This window comes from Cheilinus undulatus, linkage group 2 (assembly GCF_018320785.1).
Source record: "Cheilinus undulatus linkage group 2, ASM1832078v1, whole genome shotgun sequence".
NCBI classification, from domain to species: Eukaryota; Metazoa; Chordata; class Actinopteri; order Labriformes; family Labridae; genus Cheilinus; species Cheilinus undulatus.
In genome coordinates this window covers 24,293,919-24,317,152 of record NC_054866.1, presented here as the reverse complement: position 1 = coordinate 24,317,152, position 23,234 = coordinate 24,293,919, and the positions used below count along the sequence as shown (strand labels likewise).

The 23,234-nt window shown below is 38.8% G+C and overlaps 3 protein-coding genes across 4 annotated transcripts; 2 read left to right on the top strand and 1 right to left on the bottom strand.

The window, feature by feature from the left end:
- Nucleotides 1-4,167: 4,167 nt before the first annotated feature.
- On the top strand, nt 4,168-6,712 carry tomt (transmembrane O-methyltransferase). Its single transcript, XM_041813669.1, has 4 exons — nt 4,168-4,429; nt 4,514-4,710; nt 6,231-6,353; nt 6,515-6,712. The coding sequence occupies exons 1-4, from the start codon at nt 4,168-4,170 to the stop codon at nt 6,710-6,712; spliced, it is 780 nt and encodes a 259-aa protein (XP_041669603.1).
- Nucleotides 6,713-7,652: 940 nt separating this feature from the next.
- On the bottom strand, nt 7,653-11,580 carry anapc15 (anaphase promoting complex subunit 15). 2 transcript variants are annotated; one of them, XM_041796046.1, is made up of 5 exons: nt 11,488-11,580; nt 10,775-10,896; nt 10,615-10,680; nt 10,381-10,521; nt 7,653-8,450 (listed from the first exon to the last, which is right to left on the bottom strand). In XM_041796046.1, the coding sequence occupies exons 2-5, from the start codon at nt 10,892-10,894 to the stop codon at nt 8,403-8,405; spliced, it is 375 nt and encodes a 124-aa protein (XP_041651980.1). In that variant the 5' UTR covers nt 10,895-10,896; nt 11,488-11,580; the 3' UTR covers nt 7,653-8,402. The 2 variants fall into 2 exon arrangements, with proteins under 2 accessions (XP_041651980.1, XP_041651988.1); XM_041796054.1 differs by lacking the exon at nt 11,488-11,580 and adding an exon at nt 11,315-11,466.
- Nucleotides 11,581-13,889: 2,309 nt separating this feature from the next.
- On the top strand, nt 13,890-16,858 carry folr (folate receptor). The gene is made up of 5 exons (XM_041811912.1): nt 13,890-14,028; nt 14,356-14,488; nt 14,592-14,780; nt 15,071-15,206; nt 16,362-16,858. Exons 2-5 carry the CDS (start codon nt 14,360-14,362, stop codon nt 16,631-16,633), a joined length of 726 nt encoding a protein of 241 aa, XP_041667846.1. The 5' UTR covers nt 13,890-14,028; nt 14,356-14,359; the 3' UTR covers nt 16,634-16,858.
- The last annotated feature ends 6,376 nt before the right edge of the window (nt 16,859-23,234 follow it).

The window sequence follows — 23,234 nt, the reverse complement described above, 5'->3', positions numbered from 1 at the left end:
TCTTTGTCTCACCATCTCTGCTTCTATCATCAGCATCAAACCTCTTCTAAATTTCTAGAAAACCTCTGTATGGTTCTAAATGACAACTGCCTTCTAGCTATAGTGTTATTCTTGATTTTGTTTGTCATTTAATTGTAAATACATTCAGGAAATACCCTTTCTAGTACGTGGTGCATGAATTATTCAGGTATCTTACCTTCTCTCTCTCTGACACACACAGTGCTCACTGCCTTTTTACACTCACCTCAGCTGAACTGCCACTTTCATCTTCATTCGCCAAACCAGGTGAGTATGTCTGTTTTCATGGGAATGCTTGAGAAACTTAATTTATAGATATGCTGTAACAAAATCTGTTTGCTATGGAGTCTAGAGTAGCATGGAGTTGCGGAAACATCTAGAGGCAGAGCATGTGAACATGAAAGGATGCTCCTGTATAGATCTCATCTGACATTCAAAACTAGAGGAGCTGATCTGACAATATGTTTGTGAAGGATTATTCAAACTTGAAAATGCCAGTATTGTTCCAATTTTTCAATGGCTGTCTGATAATTTTGTATGTCAACATATACCCTACAAGGAACTTTTCTAATTTCTTTGCACTTTTACAAGTTATTTTGTGGGATCTTTCTGTAGTTTGCTGTATCAGTTCACAGCTTTGATCATAAAGATACAAACTGTGCATGATATCAGACTATCTGAAGAGCTTTTGGGTCTTGCAGAATCAATGGATAGTAACATTAGGTTTTGGACTAAAAATCTATGATGAAATCAGTGGAGTGGTGACTAAGCATCTACAAACCAAATTCACTGCCGTAACATGACTGATAACCAACTTCTGCTTCAAAAATAAGTTGCAAATGAAGGAATTTCCAATCCAATCCAAATTTATTTATAAAGCACATTTAAAAACAACAAAATGCTGACCAAATTGCTGTACAGTAAAAATTACAAACAATAAAGCAAACAATAAAACACAGACGCAGGACAAAAGTAAAAACTGGAGGACATAAATGGATCAGGTAAAACAGAGAGGATTAAAAGCCACATTCTCAAGCAGAGCTGAAAGCCAGGGAGTAAATGTGCATTTTTAAGTTTGATTTAAAGACAGGCAGAGAGGGGGACAGTCGAACATGAAGAGGAAGAGCGTTCCAGAGCTTCAGTGCAGCTACTGAGAAGGCTTGGTCACCCCTGAGCTTCAACCTTGACCTTGGGATGGTCAGAAGACACTGATCAGAGGATCCGAGAGTCCGAGATAAAATATGGGATTTTAAAAGGTCAGAAAGATAAGGAGGAGCCAGCCCATTTAGAGACTTAAAAGTTAATGACAAAATTTTAAAATCAATCCTAAAACCCACAGGAAGCCAGTGAAGAGATGCTAAAATGGGGGAAATGTGGTCATATTTACATTGACCATTAAAAGACGAGCTGCGGCAATGAAGAGAGGTTTGGCTAACACCAAAATAAAGTGTATTACAATAATCTAGACGAGTTGTGATAAAAGCATGCATAACCTTCTCAAAATCATTAAAAGATAACCTTAGATAAAAGACGAAGATGATAAAAACTGGATTTTACAACTGCATTTATCTGTAGATCCATTTTAAAATCTCCTTCCATTATCACCCCCAAAGTTTTTGCAGTCTTTGAGAAAGGGCTCAAGAGTGGACAGATCTGCACTGGGGCTGGTACAGCCGCCATGGGGTACAGAGACAATGACTTCAGTCTTGTTCTCATTTGGCTTAAGAAAATTGAGAGCCATCCAGGCTTTAGAGTCTCTGAGACAGTGCAGCAGTGGCCCCAAGGCATTGGAAGTTCTGGTTTTCAGGGGTAAAAAAAAACTGTGTATCGTCAGCGTAGAAATGAAATGAAATGTCATATTTTTTTAAAATAGACCCCAGGAGGAGCATATATAAAGAAAAAAGAACTGGGCCAAGTTTGGAGCCTTGGGGAACTCCACGTGGAAGAGGAGCTGAGGAGGAGGTGGCATCATCAAGGCTGACAGAGAAGCTCCTGTCAGCCAGGTAGGACCTAAACCACTCTAGGGCCATACCTTTGATCCCCACCCAGTGCTCAAGATGCAAAATTAAAATGCTATGATCCACAGTGTCAAAAGCCGCAGAAAGATCTAAAAGCATAAGAACAGCTGAATTCCCAGAATCAGTAAATAATAGAATATCGTTAAAAACCTTTAAAATTTGATTTGTTTACTGCAAAAGTTTTGTGTAAAGACTCTGTAAAGTGATAATAAATCTGTATTTAGTTTCGTTTTTGACAGGCTACTGTGCTAGGGCAAATTTCAGTCAAATGAAATATCTTATAAAATTAAGCTTCAAGATCATGAAAATGAGACGGTAAAATCTGCTCAGGATAGTGAGTGTTTTAGTTGTATTTGCTGAAGCCACACCCATTCATGAGAATTACGCACACATACGCTACAACCTGACTGGAGGAAAGCGCTCCCACTACAGAGTGGTGCAGTCATGACTAAAACATGTAGGCAAAAGTCAGAAGTTAGCATTGTGTGGGTTCCCTCGGAGGTGAGCCTATGGGATTTTTCAATGGGTTTTTGGATTATTGCAGAAAATAAGATCTGTGTCCGATAAAAAATTAATGAAACTTACATGTTTTGTTCATAAAGATAATCTTCATAAATTGATAAAATCAGCATCGTATCTGGTTCATTAATATAACTGACAAAGGTAAAGATAATGTCATGCTATACTGAACTACAACATGGTCAACTGAATTTAACGTCATCACCAGCGGATACAAGTGAGTGGCAGGCTCAGTTGCCGCGTTTCGTGTGATGATGTATAATCTTCCCAACAAATGCTGTAGTCCTTGTTAGCTGTCCTTTAGCTACCGCCTTTATTAAGACGAGAAAAGATACACAATTCAACGGTGGGGCACGTTTCAGATGTATTTTATGTTGTAGGATAAAACTTTAAGCTCTCTTGAGCTTGTGCTCACCACAGACCTTATTTCAAGCATTTAACTAAAACTCAGTCAAAAATCCCATAGACTTTCAGATGAGGAAACCTGAAGTGCTAAAATGCTAACTCACTTCCGTGTTTTAGGACTCATTCGTGCACCACTCTATTAGCCTGCCCCTTGACCTTATGTTGACCTTATGATCAGAACCAGAACACAGCCAGTGCAGAGACAAAGTCATTTTCTGGCTCAAATCTCTTTGTTATGGTGCTTTAAATCATTATCACTCAACCTTGCTCAACCTAAGAGCCAATGTGATGAAAAATAGCTTTGCAAGAACCACAATCTAAGTTGTGAAGAGTGAAAAGGGAATAAATTGGGCAAAAAAGCAGCAGAGTGGCAAAAGTGGCATTTAATGATAAAAGGCAGCTTCAAGGGGCAAAAGTGGCAACAATGGGAAAAAATAGCAAATTGCCAAAAATTGGGATAAAAGAGGCAAAAACTAGTGAAAAAGGCAAAATGGGATAAAAGTGGCAGAAATTGGTTGAAACTGGCAAAAAGAAGTGGCGAAATGGACCAAAAGCAGCAAAAATGATTTAAAAGTGGCAAAAATTGTAAAAAAAAGGGCACTGGAATTATACAGACAAAAAACTAAAGGTAGACAATTAAGTTTGTCAATTAAAGCTTACTATGCGTTGAGTATCACTACTTTAAATTAACCATAAGCAACTGTGATTGATAGATTTTGCGAATTTACCTCACAATGAACAAAAACAGCATTCAATTGGCTGTCAACTTTCAGTGAAGGCAGTGACAGCAGCTAACAACAGACTGTACTGAGATGAACTACTTGGTGATCTACAGTATATCGTTGTAGCGTTAGCACCCCCCATTGTGGGTAGGTGACATCAACAGCCCACATATTTGCCCTGCCCAAATTAAACCCAGCCAGGAAAGAACTTTCTTAAGGTCTAAAGGTCAAAATTCAGTCACACATAGATCTCAATGTTTTCACATGTTTACAGAAACCTTACTCCAACATATCTAGTGTGTAAAGACACAAATTTTGGATTTCACTTTACAGAGGCTTTTAAAATTGTACATAGAGTGAGGCAAAGCCTTCGCAACTCATGGATAAAATAGAGGTTTGTTTGAATGTACACACAGAGATACTGTACTCACAAAATTTGAACATATGATCCACTTAGCTGTGTTATGTTTCTTCATGCAGTTAGGATGGTGTCTCCTGCTATCGCTCTGGCCTTCGTCCCCCTCCTGCTGACGCTGATCATCAGGTACCGTTACTACTTTGTACTGTTCTACCGTGCGGTCCTGGTCAGGATATGGAAAGACTGTGTCACTGGTCTGAGCAGAGAGGAGCGAGCCTTCCAGTATGTCCTCACTCATGCCACCCCAGGAGACCCTGACAGTATCCTGGATGCCTTCGATGTCTGGTGCAGCAGGGTGGAGTACATCAGCAACATTGGGCCTAAAAAAGGTGGGGGTTGAAGAGAGGTCCCCTTAAAAGAGAGGTTATTGTGTTGTCTATGGGCATGATTTCTAATGTTTTCCCCGTGTGTAGGGAAGATCCTGGACCGGCTGCTGATGGAGCAGAGCCCTCTGACAGTGCTGGAACTGGGGGCCCACTGTGGGTACAGCACCATACGGATAGCCCGAGCTTTGCCCCTGGGTGCCAGGCTCTACAGTGTGGAGATGGACCAGAGGAATGCTGCCATCGCTGAGAAAGTAATACGCCTGGCAGGTTTTGACGATGACACGGTGAGAGAGAAGAGACTTGTTATATGTGTACCTTTATAGGAATTTCTTAAACATCAAAACATGCAGTCCTCTCAAAACTGCTGTGTGTTGAATGTGTGTGTTGTATGTCTTTTATTATTTCAATGTATGTATGTGTCAACATATATGACATAAATATGTACATGTATGTATAAGAGTGTTACAGTTGTTTGCTAATGTTCATTTGTATATGTTAAATGTTTGTAAAATTAAAAAAAAAAAAAAAAAAAAAAAAAAAATATATATATATATATATATATATATATATATATATATATACACAGTGCTTAACAAATTTATTAGACCACCACCCAAAGTAAGGTTTATGCCACAGCTGCCCTGAAATTAACAGCATTGGTAATTACCAAAATAATTTTTTATGTTTCTGCAATGGTTAATACACCAATATGCAGAAGCTCTTTAACAAAAATGATATTTTTAATGCTAAAATATAATTAATATTGTTATCCATGAATTTTCAAATTTACTGATTTACAAAAAAAAAGAAAAAATAGTAAAGCACAATCAAATTATAGTCATTTACTTGCATTCCTGAACAGAAAAATGAGTTTTAGTTGTTGAATGTTATGCTTGATTAATTTCTGACTTCTCAGAGAAGCCCAGTGAGCCGGCTCAAATTTGGGTGTGGAAAGGTTAATTCAGTTTGAAATTCCTCATTCCTGTTCAAAATGGTAAAACGTGGAGAGCTCACTGAAAATGAAAGAGTCCGCATTAAAGCACTTCATGATGCTGGATGGTCTCTGAGAAAAATATGACATGTGGTCTAATAAATTCGTTAAGCACTGTATTAATGTATACATATATATACACACACACAGTAAGCATCCTTCCTAAAACCAAAATGGATACGTTGTTAATAAAACGTACCCCCTGTATAGTGTGTGCCCTTTGAGACATGAATTTTTCCAATCAAAATCATTCTTCAACCAGGCTGTAAACATGCTTATGTCTGCTGTGAAATTAGAATTTTTACACTGGATATGTATGTGATGTCAAACTGCAGTTTGTTGCACTTCTGTCCTAGCTTCATCTTTTAACACCAGAGGTTGTCGGTTGGTTTGAACCTCATTTTAATAATTGAATGTCAATCATAACCCCAATTTTTAAGCTCCAACCTGACTAACCCTTTGTACTTTTACAGTGAACCATGGATTGGTGTCCCAATGTGGGGTTTTACACCATATTATGTTGTTGCAGAAGCAGAAGATGTTGCAACACCATTTCACTGCTGTGTGCTTTACGTTTAAGACGAGGTGTAAAAGAAGAGTAGCAGTCCTGCCTTTAGCAGGCAGTATAAAAAGGTTAATTGTTTTGGATTTTGGGGTGGCCCATTTGAGGGACCATGCAACCCACGGCACCCAGGCCATGAATTACCTCTACAAAGTGCAACTATTACTTTACATAAATCTGCAACATTCATGTTTTATATTTTATTTGTGGAAGATTGAATGCCTTTGTGACATCTATGTGAAATTTTCCAGGTTGAGCTCATCGTAAATCCATCTGATGAAGTCATTCCTCGGCTGCGCTCTGACTATGGTTTAGAAAAGCTAGATTTTGTCTTCATGGACCATTGGAAGAAATGCTATGCCCCTGATTTGCAGGTCATCATATTGACAGGACAATTATAATTTCAAATAAATCCATTAATCTTAGCGTGATGCTGATGAATATTGACATTAGTCTGCTGCAGCATGTACTTTTACATACATAGCTGTTTCTCCCCATTTGTACCGTTTAATGATCCTCCCTCTCTGTGTCACAGATGCTTGAGGGTTCTGGCCTTCTAGGAAAAGGGACCATGATTGTGGCTGACAATGTGCTGTTCCCTGGGGCTCCAAAGTTCTTGAGACACATTCGTAAGAGTGGCCTGTATGAATGGAAGGTTCACAGGGCAACACTGGAGTACAGTAAGGGGATCAGAGACGGGATGGCTGAGCTGGTGTATCTGGGGATCAAGTAGACCATACCAACTGTGTCATCAAATCAGACAAATTTACACAGGTTCAGTTTTTAAAAGTGGAAAGTCATTGTTTAATAATGTTGTTTTTTTAAAGAAAGTTGTCATTAAAGAAATGTATCAGAAATCTATCATGTAATGTTGCACGGATTGTATTCTAGATTTTAGAGATGCACTCAAAATCTTAATGTTCCTCATGGAAAGAGATATCCATCCATCCATCCATCCATCCATTTTCTATACCCCTTAATCCGTTCTGGGTCGGGGGGGGGGGGGGGGGGGGGTGGGGCCGATACCCGCTGTCATTGGGTGAGAGGCGGGGTACACCCTGGACTGGTCGCCAGTCAATCACAGTGGAACGAGATAATCGTCTCCAAACATACCTTAGTGCCAGCGCCCTCTACTGTCAAAACAGAGGATTATCAGGAGAAGAAATTGTCTCATTTGTGCACTAAACCATTGAGAAACAAACTTCACCCTTTAACTCCTGCTGGGGACTTTTTTTTCCTCATCACAGTCACTATCATGATCATCTTTAATCAGAAGAAAGTATTGCAAAAGGGTTCTAAATATATATTCTTTATCTGAATAGTAAGACTATATATGTTTTTAAAATGTTATACATATTTCATTATTCATCCGTTTTAGATAAAAGATCTCTGTGTTTAATTTTTATAATGAAAAGTGTTGTATTTAAGCATTGCCTGTTTATTCACATCTGTTCTGTTATTAAATTTTGAACTATACAGAGAGAATTGTGGACTTTTTCCCTACCTTGTAGATCATGTTTTCACTTCATTCAAAATACTCAGAATAATACAGTTGGAAGACAATAATCTTCCTAATCCACACCCTTTCCTACCACTTTACATTATGTGGTTTCTTTTTTGTAAGAAATTTGAGAGTAGAAAGGAAAGGAAATATGAGGCCATAGAAATATTACTTCATTAGGAAAAAAATGTTTATTTCAGTATAAATACTCAAACCCTGCTTAGTAAACCTTGATCTTACACAGGATGGAAGATGCACATTCACGACAGTATTTACATTTCTATTAACATTTTCCAGTGGAGGTGGCTGCTTTACTTTAAACATTATTAAAACATTAAAAGCATCCCCTGAACACCATATGTTTAGCAATCTTGAAAATCATCTGATGTCTGTAACAAATGATATGCAGACTTAAGCATCAACCAGCATTATATGGATAAGTTCTTAAAGTCTCCTTCATAGGTAACAAATTATTCTGCTGACTGAACTGCTGCCTATGCTCGGTCAGCTGTTTGGAGACGCTCTGAAAAGGGGCACATGACATGCCATGATATGGCATGGTTAAAGTTTAAAAGATGCACTGACTGATGCCTCCTGCCCCCATTGTGTGGGTATTTGTTCTACTAGGAGCTCATGTGTGTCCAGCATAGAGCCAGAGGTTCACACAAAAGAAATGAGACATGTACACAGAGGCCTGAACATACTTGTGTTTTTTTACTACCTCATTTTGAATCAAAGTGACTGTGTGAAGGTAGCAACACTCACACATCAAACAGCATCATATTGCCATCAAGGTCACTGCGGCGTAAAAAACTACATTGATTCTACTTCTTGTCCTGTTCACATAAGATGAGTACAGCTGTAAGAAAGGAGCAGCAATCCTTTGCCAGACAACAAGGTAAAGCCAACAGTGTCCCTTGTCTTAAATCATCCATTGGTCTTGGTCTTGGTCTGGCCCTTCCATGTCCACCTGATAGAAAAAAAACAGAACTACATTAAGACAAAAGAGTTTTTTTCTGTTAGAGGAGGTAACAAAAACAATACTTTTAATAACAGAAGGTAGTTTGAGTGTTTAGAATTTAGAAAGGATTTCAGCCAGAGTTAAAAAAAAAGGTTTAACAAAAGATGCAGTTTGATAATTTATACCTTCAAAACACTCTCAAGAAAACCAGGTAAGTTACACAAGAACATGTTACATATTGTACTTGACTGCATAACTGCAGTACAGGTGGAATACTTTGTAATTATACTTTAAATTAGGTTTGGATGATATGAAACACAAATCATGTCTCAATATTTTTTTGCTGAATAGTAATACCAAATATATCTTTTGATACTTTTGTTCATAAAGAAATTGCAAATTGCTGCCACAATACCAAAATGAAAAACTTTAATAGAATTCTTGTAAAAAACAAAAAAAAAAAAAACATTTAGACCTGTTTGATACTATAAAAACATTAACAGAATATTTATACACCCAATATTGAGCATTTTTTTAAATCATTATTTTCTAAAGATTACAGAAAAACTACATGCTGTTAAATTATACTAAAACATTGGCAACATTCCCATAGACTGAGCTTGTCAAAACTTTCTGTACTCATAAATTCCATATTTTTCAAAACTACCAAAACTATTGTAATGATTAGTGGTATCAAAAAAGTACACAAACTCAATGATCTTCAGTCATGTTTTAATTAAAGGAGAGAGAGCATTGTTCACATTGCAAAAGTGGAGGGAACTGTCAAGAATCGAGGGGAAATTTGCTCTTTTCCTAAATTTTCCAAAAGTTGCCAATGTCTTTAAGTAATTCAGACAGTGTGCAGCAGTTTGACCGCAATTTTTGATGAGTAATAAGTTAACCAATATAAGGTGTCTTGGACTTCTGTTTTTTCTTTCCATGATATCAAACAGGTGGCATAAGTTTATTTCTACTAATACATATAATAAATATTCTAAATTAATTGAAATAAATAAAATGACAACTCACCCATTTGGACTAAACTGTACTGTCAAACAATCATTTCATCAAGCATTTGGCCTTGCATTTATTTTTATTTTTCAAATCAACATTCACATCATTTATACTCACTGAAACATTACTGTATTACCCAATGTTATGTTTGAAAATATATCAATTTACAGTCTTTTGCATGTTTTAGACATATAGGGTGCTAAGGATACATCACAAGGGCTGATGTGCCTAAGTCAAACTTGACTGAATCTCTTTTGTCTGGGTCTTTTCACCCAAGGTAATACACCCGGAGACCACCAACATTTTTTGGGCCCTTTGGATATCCATAGTATGACCAGGGAGCCGTAGCAACCCTTCTACAGGGGTTCTCAAAATAAAAGGGCCAGAGACTGGGGCCCCCCACTGTGCATGGAGGTTGTTGAAGCATAGTAGAACACAGTGATTTTTAAAGATTTCTTAAACATTACTTTAATTTTAGTATTAATCTCACCAAATTAGCATGTTTTGAGAATACCTTTAGCTAACTGCATGCATATATTCTTATAATAATGGCTAAAATATACAGTTTTAAATCATTTAAAAATACTCATCTTTGTTTGGAAAGGCATCTGGCAACCCCCTCTCAGTGTCTTGCAGCCCCTACATTGGGAACCACTGTCCTGAGCAAAGCTTACTAGCCACATCAATCCCTTACTCCACCCTAAAGGTGTGGGCAGATTATTTTCCCATGCCCCTGGTAATATGCAAGACCATCCTGAGCACGACCGGGGTTGTGTCAATCCTTCTTTCTCTCTATGGTTCCCTCAGGCAGCTTCCTCGCCATTACACACCTTATCTCAGTCATAATTTTAGGCCCAAACATGCCTTAAATTTCTGCACAGAACTGTATCTCAAAAACAAGAAAAAGGGCCCAGCTTTAAAGCACCTCGTTAATCTCGCCATCATCAGGAGACTCGTTGTAGTCATTCATTTCATCCATGTCCTGCATGTCTTCTTCATCTTCAGAGTCTTCCTCACTGTCCTCCTCATCCTCATCATCCTCTTCTTCCTCTTCATCGTATCCTGCCTGCACCAGAGAAGAGTCCGTTTTGTATGACTATGCTCCATGTTGGCATTTAAATTAAAAAAGTTGCTTTTATTTAATCTTAAAGTTACATACTGACACATCAAATATGGGTTTCCCAATGGGCATCAGGTTGTTGTCTTTCTCAGCAATGCTCTGCAGCTGAGGTAGATACAGAAGGGACATGTGGATAAAACAAATATGCAGAGAGTGAGGGGAGAGACTGTGTCTCAGCAGCAGCGGTGTAACGGCTTACCCAGGTTTGGTGCTGCTGCTCCTGTTGATGCAGCTCGGACTCGTCAACACAAGGTCGGTCCAGGTTGAACCAGAGTGATTCCGTTATCCGAGGGAAGAGAGATGGGAAGAGCGTGGACATTTCTGGGACAAACACGAACGACAATAAGCACTGCGTGAAACCTGATGTGTCTCGGCTAAAATAGTAACCGTGTTAACTGGCGACTTTCAGCCGAATACGTCAATGCATGCCGTAGAAACAATAGATGTTGCAGACGAAAGAGTCCTGTAACGAATACCGTTGTTTAGTGTAACTATAGAGGTAGATTGATAAGTATTTTTGACGTTATGGTTGACAAATAAAACAAAATGAGATTGGTAGGGACACTTCACATCCAATATCTGTAGTTACTTGACAGCCACAGGAGCAGTCGGTTTAAGGTCAACCGTTAAGAGTCACTCTTTAAACCGTTAACATTTAAGACTCGGACACGACTTTAAACGACAGATAACTTCCAAAATGTTGATGCAGGAGTAGATATAAAACTCAAAGTATACACACCTAAAATGAGACAGCGAAGGAAGGGACACCGTAAGCAAACGCAAGACCAGGTTGCTATTAATTGAATAAAACTCGAAAATGTTGCGTTAACTCGCTTAATAGTCGTATTAAATTAGTACAACACAGTACATCGTGAGACTTTATCCATAATTTGAAGATAAATTGTTGACTACCTCAATATAAGCAATGGTTTCCTGACCGTCGCTCAAGGGTTGAATAAATTCAAAACAAATTCAACCGGAAATCGCTGGTGTTCATCTTTGATATTTTCCGGAATCCACAAGTTATCAACTAAAGGTTCCGCATGAAAAGTGGCTTTTCTCTGTATGTCAGCATTCACGAAAGTCGTGGAATTGTCGAATTTTCATTCGACGAAAAATTTTTGACCTATGTATTGATTTCAGCTTTATGGTTGTATACCTCTGTGTTTCTTCTTCCTCAGTATAAATGCTGAAAGGTGCCTGTATTTTTTGTGGTAAAGGTAATACTAGTGCAATAACTTGCACTCTTGTTTTGACCGGTAGCGAGACCATTTCCTCACCCTGTCAGCACTTAGGTACCGCGGGCTGTCTTCTACAGATTTGCAGTCAAGGTTTACAGGACGATATGGCCGACGGCTCTCTGCTCAGACAGTCCAGAACAGACTGCACACAGCCAATCTCCAGTCTCATAGGGCTGCCAGGAGGCCTGCCCTTCACTGTCAGGCCCATTTGCACTGGTGTTGGCAAGATGTGCACTGGAACCTGAACATGTGGAGGAACTTTAAGTTCAGCGATGAGTCCACATTGAGCCTACGGCAGTTGGATCATAGGGTCAAAGTGTGGAGAAGGCGCGGAGAACGCAATGCTGATTGCTGCAGATTGCTGCAGTGTGATGGTGTGGGGCGGCATCTCCCTCACTGGAAAAACGAGGCTTGTCATCATTGGAGGCAATTTCAATGCAGAGAGCTATCAGAGAGAGATGAGATTCTGCAACCAGTGGCAATCCCATATCTCTACAGTCTGGGACTGAACTCTATCCTCCTGAATTTGGGAGTGGAGAGGTTGGAATGGCCTGCCAGCAGTCCTGACCTCAACCCCATTGAACACTTTTGGGATCAGTTTGGGTGTGCTGTTGGTGCCAGAGTGACCAACAAAACCACGTTGGCTGACTTGCGACAAATGCTGGTTGAAGAATGGGATGCCATCTCACAGCAGTGTGTGACCAGGCTGGTGACCAGCATGAGCATGAGGAGGAGGTGCCAGGCTGTTGTGGCTGTGTATGGTGCTTCCACACGCTACTGAGGCTCCTGTTTGTTCAGTGAATAAGTTGTTAAATTGACAATATGCCTTGTTCCTTCAAACTTCATCATTCAATCCACCAAACACCAAACAAGAGTCAATGGCAGAATAAGCTGATTGGCACTGGCAGAGAAGATTTGGCACATTTTTCATGGGCGCAACCCACATACTCAGCTTTGCTGCTCATCCCACAAATGCATGATCCTTGCAAATGTGGGCAATAAACAGACTTTCCAGCTGTATAAGATTAATTGCCAAGAAGCATTATTACAGCAAGAAATAATCTACCAAACACAATTTTCCTTACTTTTTGTGCTAAGTTTAGATAAAGTGATCTCTGTAAATAACACTGTATTGTCCATGAATCTGTCATTTGTGAATTTGTTACCATAAATTAACCATAGTTTTCTAGCTGGGTCTCTCACGAGCCATAAAGTCATGATAAACCTCTGTCTTCTATACGGATCTTCTGTACGGATTTTTAAAATATATGACTGAGGTTCAAATGTAAGTTTAAGTTTTCTGGGTGTTCATGGGTGCCTGGGAAATCCACCTCTGGTTTTGATCTCCATTAATTACACTGTTGTGTTACACAAAACACTATAACTGTATCTGGTAGAATTATATTTTTTCACTCAGTGAACAGTGAATTAATTGGACTGGTGTGAAATGTAAATATAAGGCAAGATGTTATTGGACAAATCTAAATAAATAAAGGCATTATCTCCCTCTTTTCCAGTGTAAAAAAAAACAATTTTAAGTTTACACATCAGCCTTGTTAACATAGAGAAAGGTTTATAGTTAACGTAGAAGTTTAACATCATCTAGTGCGCGGTGAATCAGCAATGTTTCTGCTAAGGCATCTACCCAGATTTCCAGTTGTACACATTTACAACGCAGGTCAACATGCCTGTCATATTTAAGTTTCAATTGATCAGATAACCAACATTACAGTGCAGCAAAAACTTATCTTAACTACCAACTTTGGACTCCTCTTATAGCCTCATAGGTCACACTGCCATTTCACACCAAATGCCCAAAGCAAGTGTGTGTGTGTGTGTGTTTGTGTGTGTGTGTGTGTGTGTGACAGCTGTCTGAACCTTGAGATAAGACCAACCTTGCTCTCAGTTAGACGTTATAAAACAGTCAAATACACAACAATTCTTTCTTTTTTTTTTTTTTTTTTTTTACACACCCTCATGCGCACACCTACTCACATGAGGCAGACTTTGGACTTTGGAAGGATATTAATTGAGACTGCGTCAGGACCTCACAGGTTAAGTGCATTAGGAGAAGTTATTTTCTGTCACACTCCACGAGGACATTCAAACACACACATCAAGAGCGGATGTGAGTTTCATCATTTAGAGAAGTGTGTAGGAGGTGACGGGAGGATCATCTTTTTCAGAGGAAACTATCACAGAGTCTAATAAGGTGAAGTAACTGACTTTTACACTTACCAATGATTACTTTCAGAGTCTTTAAACATGTTTCTTCTTTTGAGTGGTAATTGTTGAGCAAATAAACCAATGTTTTAGCATCTGAATTGGAGTGTTTTATTTGGTCTTAGGCCATTTCTTTTACTTCTCACTGTAATTTCTTTCACTTTGTGGTAGTTGGGTTTCACTGGGGTTTGCGAGTTACAATGAGAAGGGATGCTTATATCCGTGTATATTGATTTTTAAACCCTTTTTTATTTCTCTCTTTTCATAATAATCTTGTAAATATTACTCCTCTCATGTGTTGCCTTCCCTGCTGCAGAGCCATGTGGATCACCCTTGCCTTGCTGCTTGCTCTCACCAGTGGAGTTCTGTCTCTGGACAAACTCAACATGTGCATGGATGCTAAACATCATAAAGTGTCCCCTGGACCTGAAGGGCAGCTTTATCTTCAGGTAATAAAAAACATAGTCCCAAATACAAATGAAGATTTTTTTTTTTTATCTGAAGTTTCTGATAAGAAAAGCAGAGTTCCTTCATGTTTGTTTATTTTTCCAGTGTTCTCCATGGAAAGACAATGCATGTTGTACGGCCAACACCACAGAAGAAGCCCATGAAGACAACTCCTACCTCTACAACTTCAACTGGAATCACTGTGGTGCCATGAGTGAGAAGTGCAAGAAGCATTTCATCCAGGACACTTGCTTCTATGAGTGCTCACCACACTTGGGCCCCTGGATACAAGAGGTGTCTTATTGCGTTGAATGTCCATGTATGTACGTGCTTGCAACACTAGGTGGCAGCATGAGCACTATAAATGACATGCAAGGACGGTTAAATCTCTTATATGTAATAGCAGATATAAAAATGATAAGAAACTAATAACTTTTTTATGAAGGTGAACTTTGTAATGCTCCCCTGTAAATCTGTTGGGGCCTCACTCATTACTCAGATGAATCATCAAAGCACTGGAACTAAACTTGTGTTTAAAAAAAAAATCATACAAATTCAGAAACTGTATTTCTGTGTTTTTGAAGGCGGAAGAGTCCTGGCGTAAGGAGCGTATCTTGGATGTGCCTCTGTGTAAGGAGGATTGCCATGGATGGTGGGAAGACTGCAAAGATGAAATGACCTGCAAGAATAATTGGCACAAAGGATGGAACTGGACCTCAGGTATGCACACAGACAGACCAACAGGGTAATGAGTACCGACAGTTTGTATGTAGTCACCAAAATTCTGATTGAAAATTCTGCAGACATTTACAAACTTTTTTGTAGGAAGAAAAACAATGACCATGACACACCATCAGACCAATCAACAATGGCCTGGAGTATCTCAAATTTCCTGTTTTCTCCAGAGCTTGAAAAACACAGTTCTACTTCTAATTTGGTCCCAAACAAATGGCCCTAAAATCATACCTAACCATATAAAAATTGATTTAACTTACACATCATAAATGTGAATAGTAGCGCTTAATGTCATTATAGGTTTTGTTTTATATGATCTGAAGCAATCACTGAAATTTCAGCGTGAAAAATGGAGGAACTATATTTGGACATGTGCCTGCTTAGGGATGTAAAATGTCTGTTTTATGACATATGGCCAACTAATCCATCAAACCAAACCAGGTGTATTTTCTGAACCAATACCTCACTATAGTGTAGGATTATAGATCTCTATAGGTTCTTCTGTTGGAATTATACAGAAAGATAAGTTGAATAGATGGTAAATATTTGTGATTTTAGTCAATTTACAACACTATAACAGTTTCATTAAACTTAAATTGTATAAAACAGTATTCACGTCTATTGTATCATCACTGCTAATATTCATTTATTTATTCAATATTTGTAATTATCATAGGTGTCCTATTGGAGTTATTTGATAAAACAGGTGGTAACACCATTATTTATACAGCATTCTGAAGCCAGTCATGTCTTGCCTCTGAAAGAGGTCACATCAAATGTCTTGAATGTTACTATGTCTTGTAAAATAATAATTTTCTTTTCAATGTGCAAGTAATGGATCATTAGACTCTATATGTGTTTATTTTCCATATATGGTCACTTCGTTGACCTTTTTCACCATGGAAATGAAAGAAATACATGTAAGAGACAAAGGTGAAAAAAGTCATGGTGTGTCCACTACTATTATTCTAGATCTTAAATTTTGATATTTAAAGTATTTCAGTGAGTGCCATTTAAAGGGTTAACATCAAATTTCATTACTAGTTCTAGGGGGATTTTTGCATTTAAATCAAATCTGCTTATAGATGACAACCTGTGATGTGAGCTTTGATATTCCCTCTCTCGCCTCTCCCCCCACAGGTATAAACAAATGCCCTGGAGGCAGCAAGTGCAGAAGGTGGACCGACGTTTTCCCCACACCCAAAGATATGTGTGAACAAATCTGGTCCAACTCTTACCTCTATACTACCCACACCAAATCTTCAGGCCTCTGCATGCAGCTCTGGTTCAATGGGACAAACCCTAACACAGAGGTGGCAAAGTACTACCTGAACAGCGCACAACAACACCAAAGCTTTGCTTTGATAATAGTGCTCTCTCTGGCTTTCACAGCTCTCTCTATGATGCTGTAGTATTAAATCTCTGATGTACCCAGCAGTGAGGAGGGACTAATTAGATATATTTGAACTGCTATTCTCTCTTTTTTCCCCTTGCTGTGTTTAAAGTTAATGAGGTTTGGAAAATATTTTCTCTATTCAAGTTTTTCTTTTTATCAACTTCTGAAATAAGATTGTAGGTTCAAAATAACAGGAAAAAGTAACTCCAAAGCTCTTCCTTATTCACTTTTCTCAGAAATAAAGTCCTCCTGAGACTAAATTGGTCATGTGATCCCTCTGGTTTGCATTCACTTCCACTTATTCATGTTTTCCTTCTTCTTTATGTGTTTTTTTTTTCATATAGCTTCTTTACATCACTAACATAAAACATCTGTCCATTACACTTTTTATTTATTGATTATTTGCCGTACAATTACTAGAAAATACAAAAGGATTCAATTCAACGTCTCTCTCTAGAAATGTGGTATATTTCTTTCTACATTTGGAGAGACAGAAAATCAAGTGGCAGCCTTGGGTAATGAAAAGTGAAGCCATGTGCAGGTGCTAAAGCTTGCTGTTTTTCAAGTGTTCACTTTAGGCTGGCTGCAAAAGCCCTCAGGCTAATGTGGCAGGGTTTTATTCAGACATCATACATTAAGTAGTGACTGAGCAGGCATAGGCAGAAGCATATTGTTTTAATGAGCATGTGTATTCTTATCAAAGGAGGCTAACTACTTCCTGAGGTGTGAAGACAAGACCAGATATGTATACTTTCCTTTTAAGACATTTTTTTTAGCTTTTGTACAGCAAACTTTCAAACACCCCTAAAGTCATATCAGCTCATCTGAACTGAAAATAACTTTGTGCAATGTTATTTTCCTAACTGTGTGATAAAATAAGTCATTTAATTTCATGAAAGGGGAGGTATAATGCTAAGTCTTATAGATATTACATATGTCTTAATCAGACTTGCACATCTGGACTCTGCAATTTTACTCCATTCTTCTTTGCTGAACTGCTCAAGCTCTGTCAGGTTGCACTAGGATGTGAACGGCCCTTTTCAAGTCCAGCCACAAATTCTCTATCAGATAGATGTCTGGGCTTTGACTCAGCCACTCCAGAACATTCATCTCATCTTTAACCCATTTATTTGTAGCCTTCACCGTAGGTTTCAGGCCATCGTCTTGCTGGTAAAATAAATCTCCCAAACCATACAGTAGTTCCCTTGCAAACTATTTTGCTGCATTCATTTTACCCTCTACCTTCCAGTGCTGGCTGGCAGAAGCATCCCCACAGCATGATGCTGTCACCACCGTGCTTTCAAGTGGGGATGGTGTGTTTGTGATGATGTGCAGTGTTTGCTGACTGCCAGACATAGCATTTTTGTCTGATGGCCAGAAAGCACCGTTATGGACCAATCAGACCAAAGAGCTTTCTTCCACTTGACCACGAAGTCTCCCACATGCCTTTTGGTGAACTCTAGTCCAGATTTAATCAGAGTTTTCGTCAACAGTGGCTTTCTCTGTGCCACTCTCCCATAAAGCTTTGACTAGTGAAGAACCTGGGTAACAATTGTTGTATGCAGTCTCACCCATCCCAGCTGCTGAAGCTTGTAACTCCTTCAGAGTAGTCATAGGTGTCCTTGCTGCCTCTCTCACTAGTCTGTATGGTCACTCAGTTTTTGAGGACAGCCTGATGTGGGCAGAGTTACACATGTGCCATATTCCTTCCATTCCTGATGGATTTAACTAAACTCCAGGATGTTCACTGCCTTGGAAATCCTTTTGTACTCATCCCCTGACTTGTACTTCTCAACAACCATTTCTCTGAGTTGCTTGTTCATGTTCTTTTGTCTTCATGGTGTAATGGTAGCCAGGAATACTGATTAACCAGAGACAGAACCTTCCCTGTACTGCCTCTATAATAATAATAATAATAATAATAATAATAATAATAATAACAACATAATAATCTGTTCTGTACTCTTCTGGGGGCTCAGCCCATCTGTCGTTGTCTATTGTCATTTCTCTCTCCCAAAAGGGTTTGACTGCATGTTAAGTGACATTGCTTGTATATGGATTGATAAAAAATATAGCCATTCCTGATCCCGTTTCTAAATGAGATAGCATGAGGAAACATGATTAATTGTCAAAAACAACTCAACCACAATATACAGTACTTTCAGCACCAGCATGTAAAAGAAGACAGCAGAGCAAGCGGTAGATTTGAAAATCTGCGTGTATAAAGTTAAAAAACGAGAATAAACTTGTGAGTCATGACTGAATATGAAGCACATGCAGCATGCTGTACTGCACAACTCTGGCATGACATTTATTCTAATTGCAAACTAAGGATCAGTTTAATAACCCCTTCATAACCTCAGTGGTGAAACTGATCCAGGATCTGCAGTGAGAGAAACATCTTGGCTTCAGAGATCACATCATCACATGAGCAACCTGGGCCAGCTAGTGGTTAGTGGGCCCCACTAGTTGGTAATTATGGAGTTCCAGCCCCCTGAGTGTGTGTTAGTGTGTGTTTTTGTCACACAGTCACTGTTTATGTGTGTGTCAGTGCCACGTCTGAATGCCTTCCATCAGTTCCTCTGATTAAGCTTTGTGGTTGACTGGTTGCGCTTATAACCAGAAAGGACTTTTACTTATCGGAGATAGTTTTCAGATTGCAATTTTTGTGCAGTTTTGAGAAAGTTAATGGAATTATTTAAAAAAGACACAACTGTTGCAGTCAGCAGTAGCTTATCTGAAGCTGTGAGTGTGCTGTACTCCCCTGACAGAGATCAAATGTATCAGAGTGCAGCTTCACTTCTGAGGCTGATAGTTACATCCTTCCTGATGATAACAGTGCATGATTTTTTTTTATCACATGCTAGGCTGTTAACCTGAATTTTGTCTTCCCTGCCTCATGAGCAGTTAATTAATGATGATTGTATAATTTGGTCAACAAAGTACAAGGATATTATACATTTAAAAGTTTATCCCTGTTTTAAATTATGGAAAAGTTTGGTTCCCCACAAGGTTTCTGCCTGTTAAAATCAGGGTTTCATTGCCACTCTTGCTCAAAGTTAAGTTCTTGCTCATGTGGATTCATGTTGGGTCTCTGTAAATAGTTTAATTTACAGTTTGGTCTGGACATGTTCCTTTAGTTAGGTGTCTTGTAATAACTGTTGCCATCATTTGGCACCAAACAAATCAAACAGTTTCATTGACCAATACATGTAAATTTGCTCTAATATGATATTTACTGAATGCATAATACTTTAGTGCAGTGTTCGAATCCCTGTCAGACATTCTATGTGGAATTTGCATGTTCTCCCTGTGCATATGTGGGTTCTCTCTGGGTACTCCCACAGAGCAAAGACATGCTTGTATGGTTAGCTGGTGACTCTAAATTGCCCATTAGTGTGAGTAGGAGCATAGCTGGTTGTCTCTATACGTCAGCCCTGTTACTGACTGGTGACCATACATTATTGTACATGGAATGCAGATTTTTGTTTTTTGTTGTTGTTGTTTGCATGCCTCTAAGCTTCTGTGACCCCTGAATCTGTCAGTTGCTCATCTATTTAGAAGGGATGAGAGATGAAATGTTTGTTTTTGTTGTTGTTGTTTGCATGCCTCTAAGCTTCTGTGACCCCTGAATCTGTCAGTTGCTCATCTATTTAGAAGGGATGAGAGATGAAATGTATTGTTGCTTTTGAATATGACCCCCTTTTGGTCAGATCCCCACTTTAAAAAATAATTCTATGTGAAACACTATGCTAACCTTCTGTAAACATACTGACTTCAACATCATCATGACTTCAAACATGTTGCACATATACACTATATGATTGAAAGTTTTTCAGACGCCTGACCATTACACCGACAGGGACGGTAACAACATTGTATTCCAACACATGCAATCCCTTTTTCCAGCTCTAACAGTCAGTTCATCCCAAAGGTGCTCAGTGGAGTTGAGGTCAGGGCACTGTGCATGTCATTCAAGTTCTTCCACACTGAATTCATCAAACCATGTCTTTTAAGTCCTTGCTTCATGCACCTGGCAGTCATGTTGGAATAGAAAAAGGTTTCACACATCCATCTGGAAAACCTTCAATACAAAGCGTTTGGGAAAGGGCAGAGGATTTGAAAAAAACTTGGAGGGTGATTGGGTGAACGTTCTGTCTGTCACATCTTTACAGGCCAATCAGAGCAACAGAACACGTGACATAGCTGCTAACAAGCTGCGCCTGTGCCCCTACCGACTAGGCTAAACTCTATTATGAACTACATAACGCGAACCATGGCAACTGTAGACATGTCAGTACACGACTTTTGTTGTTTTTGAAAAGAAAACAACTTAATACTGTTCTCAGTTTTTCTTTTAACGAAGAAATGTCGTCAAGTTCCGATAAAACTTATGCTTTTGCAGCAACCACACTAATGTCTTCTGCCATAACTGCACTCTTGTTGCTTCTTGCTTAAGTCATGACTCCGCTGCACCTGAAAGTACTGCACCTCAACACTGATTGGTCCTGTCACTTTCTAACCAGGCCCAAATGGTTCAGGTGGGAGCTCTGCATGATGGATTTGCCAGTAAGAAACATGGAAATAGGCGAATACATCTGCTTTGCAAGGTTAATTTATGGCTGAGTTGCTCTTGTTCCTAAACGCTTTCCCTTTCTAATATCACTTACAGTTGATTATCCAACAGTGATTAAAATTTCACAAACTGTCTTATTGTAAAGGTGGCATCCATCACTGACCATACTTGAAGTCACTGAGCTCTTCAGAACAACCCATTTTGTATCATAAATGTTTGCAAATGGAGACTGCATGGCTAGCTGCTTGATTTCAAACACCTGTGGCAATGGATCTGATTGAGACACCTGAATTCAGTTATTAACAGGTGTATACTTTTGTCCATATAGTGTAGCTTGATCTATCTGAAAAACACTGCTGAGTATGAAGCTGATGAAAGCTGAATTTACAAACCTTTTACATGTCCATAGAGCATTGCCTTTATAAGATGGCCTCAAGCAGCAGTGTCTCTAAAAAGTAGCACATATTTTGGGACAAGGATGAATAGCCTTAGTTGTGTTTAAGCAATCATATTTCCTGTGTTTATTCCTCTAGCCCAAGTTCACATTTACAGAAAATAGAACTAGTCAAGTCTATTCACTTTACATGCACCCAAACAGTTTAGCTTTTGGGTTTATACTGAGCATTTCAGTCTTACTACATTCTTCACATGGACCACAGCCTCTTGTCTGAGTTTAAGCAGGAAACTGTGGTGAGATGCAATAAAAAATATGCTAATTTAGATATTTTTAAGTTGAATCCTGGAGACGTAGTTTAATTATGAGCCAACATGCTGCAGCACACTTTTACAGTCTCTGAACGCAGACATATTGTCAAGCCACATACTTTTACAGTCTTGTTACACTACTTCCACACACATATACACACGAGTACACACAGTGTGATGCCATAGCCTGAAATAGCATGGGGATGGCTGCTGTCCCTGTGGCTATTAATACTCAGCTTTTCTGAGGTCATTGGCAGCACAAACCACCCTGCCCAGCTCTCACCCTCTCTCTCCACTACTTTAACACCACCTCACTTTGTCTTTGTGTGGGTCGATACATCCAAATCACATTTTAGGAGTCAAGATTGCTTGGTTTAAGGAAAAATAGCATGTTTTCCCCTCCATATTTTAGATTAACTGTGTGCTGTGTTTAGCCAGCCTGACCCAATAGGTGGACAGGTACATCTTGTCAGACTGTTTGTTTTTGAATGGTCTGTTATTAAATGAGGGCTTTGACCATGTAGATTACAGCTTAGTGGAACAATACAGTACATGACCAGAGAGGAAAGAAACAGCATTATTATTTAGGATCAGAACATTTCAGATCAGGTCTGATGAGATTTCAGCAGCCGTAATATTTTTGCATTCACACCAGTAGCTCTAAGCCATGTGGGTGGATGTTGTTTTGAAGAATATCTGCTGTTTATAGGGGTGTAAGCCTACTTACTTACTCCTACAAACTCACGAAACAATGCGGTCATTTCCAAGTACCCACGTTCTTTTGATACTCCAAAATCATCATAACTATCATAAAATGGCAAAATAAAATACATATTCAAGCAAAGCTAAAACCTTTACAAGAATACAATCTATGAAAATTTCATATTATTTGGCACTTTCTGTTTGTATAGTGTCCTGGATGAAGTAAAGAACTTCTCTAATACCCTTTTAATCCAAAAATGAACTCAGATTATACAAGGATGAGACATTCATGTTATTACCAAACAGTATAGATAACCACAACCCACTTTGATAAAATGCAATGTGCGTTCACATTGGTTCTCACTTCAGACTGCCACAAAGTTAAAACTAGAATCCAGAGTTTCCTCTCTTTAGGATGTAGGAAGTACTCAGATAATCTAATGAAGTAAAATAGTCGTACAATTTTGGAACATAAGTACATTCATGCATTTGAAATTTTACCTTTATCATCATAAAAAACAAACTGACAAAAAACCTTGGTGTAGCATCACCTCTTCTTGTAACTATAGTCTGTACATGTTTGGGAAGTGAGGAGACTGGTTGTTGGAGTGTTGGGAGGGGAATGTTGTCCAAT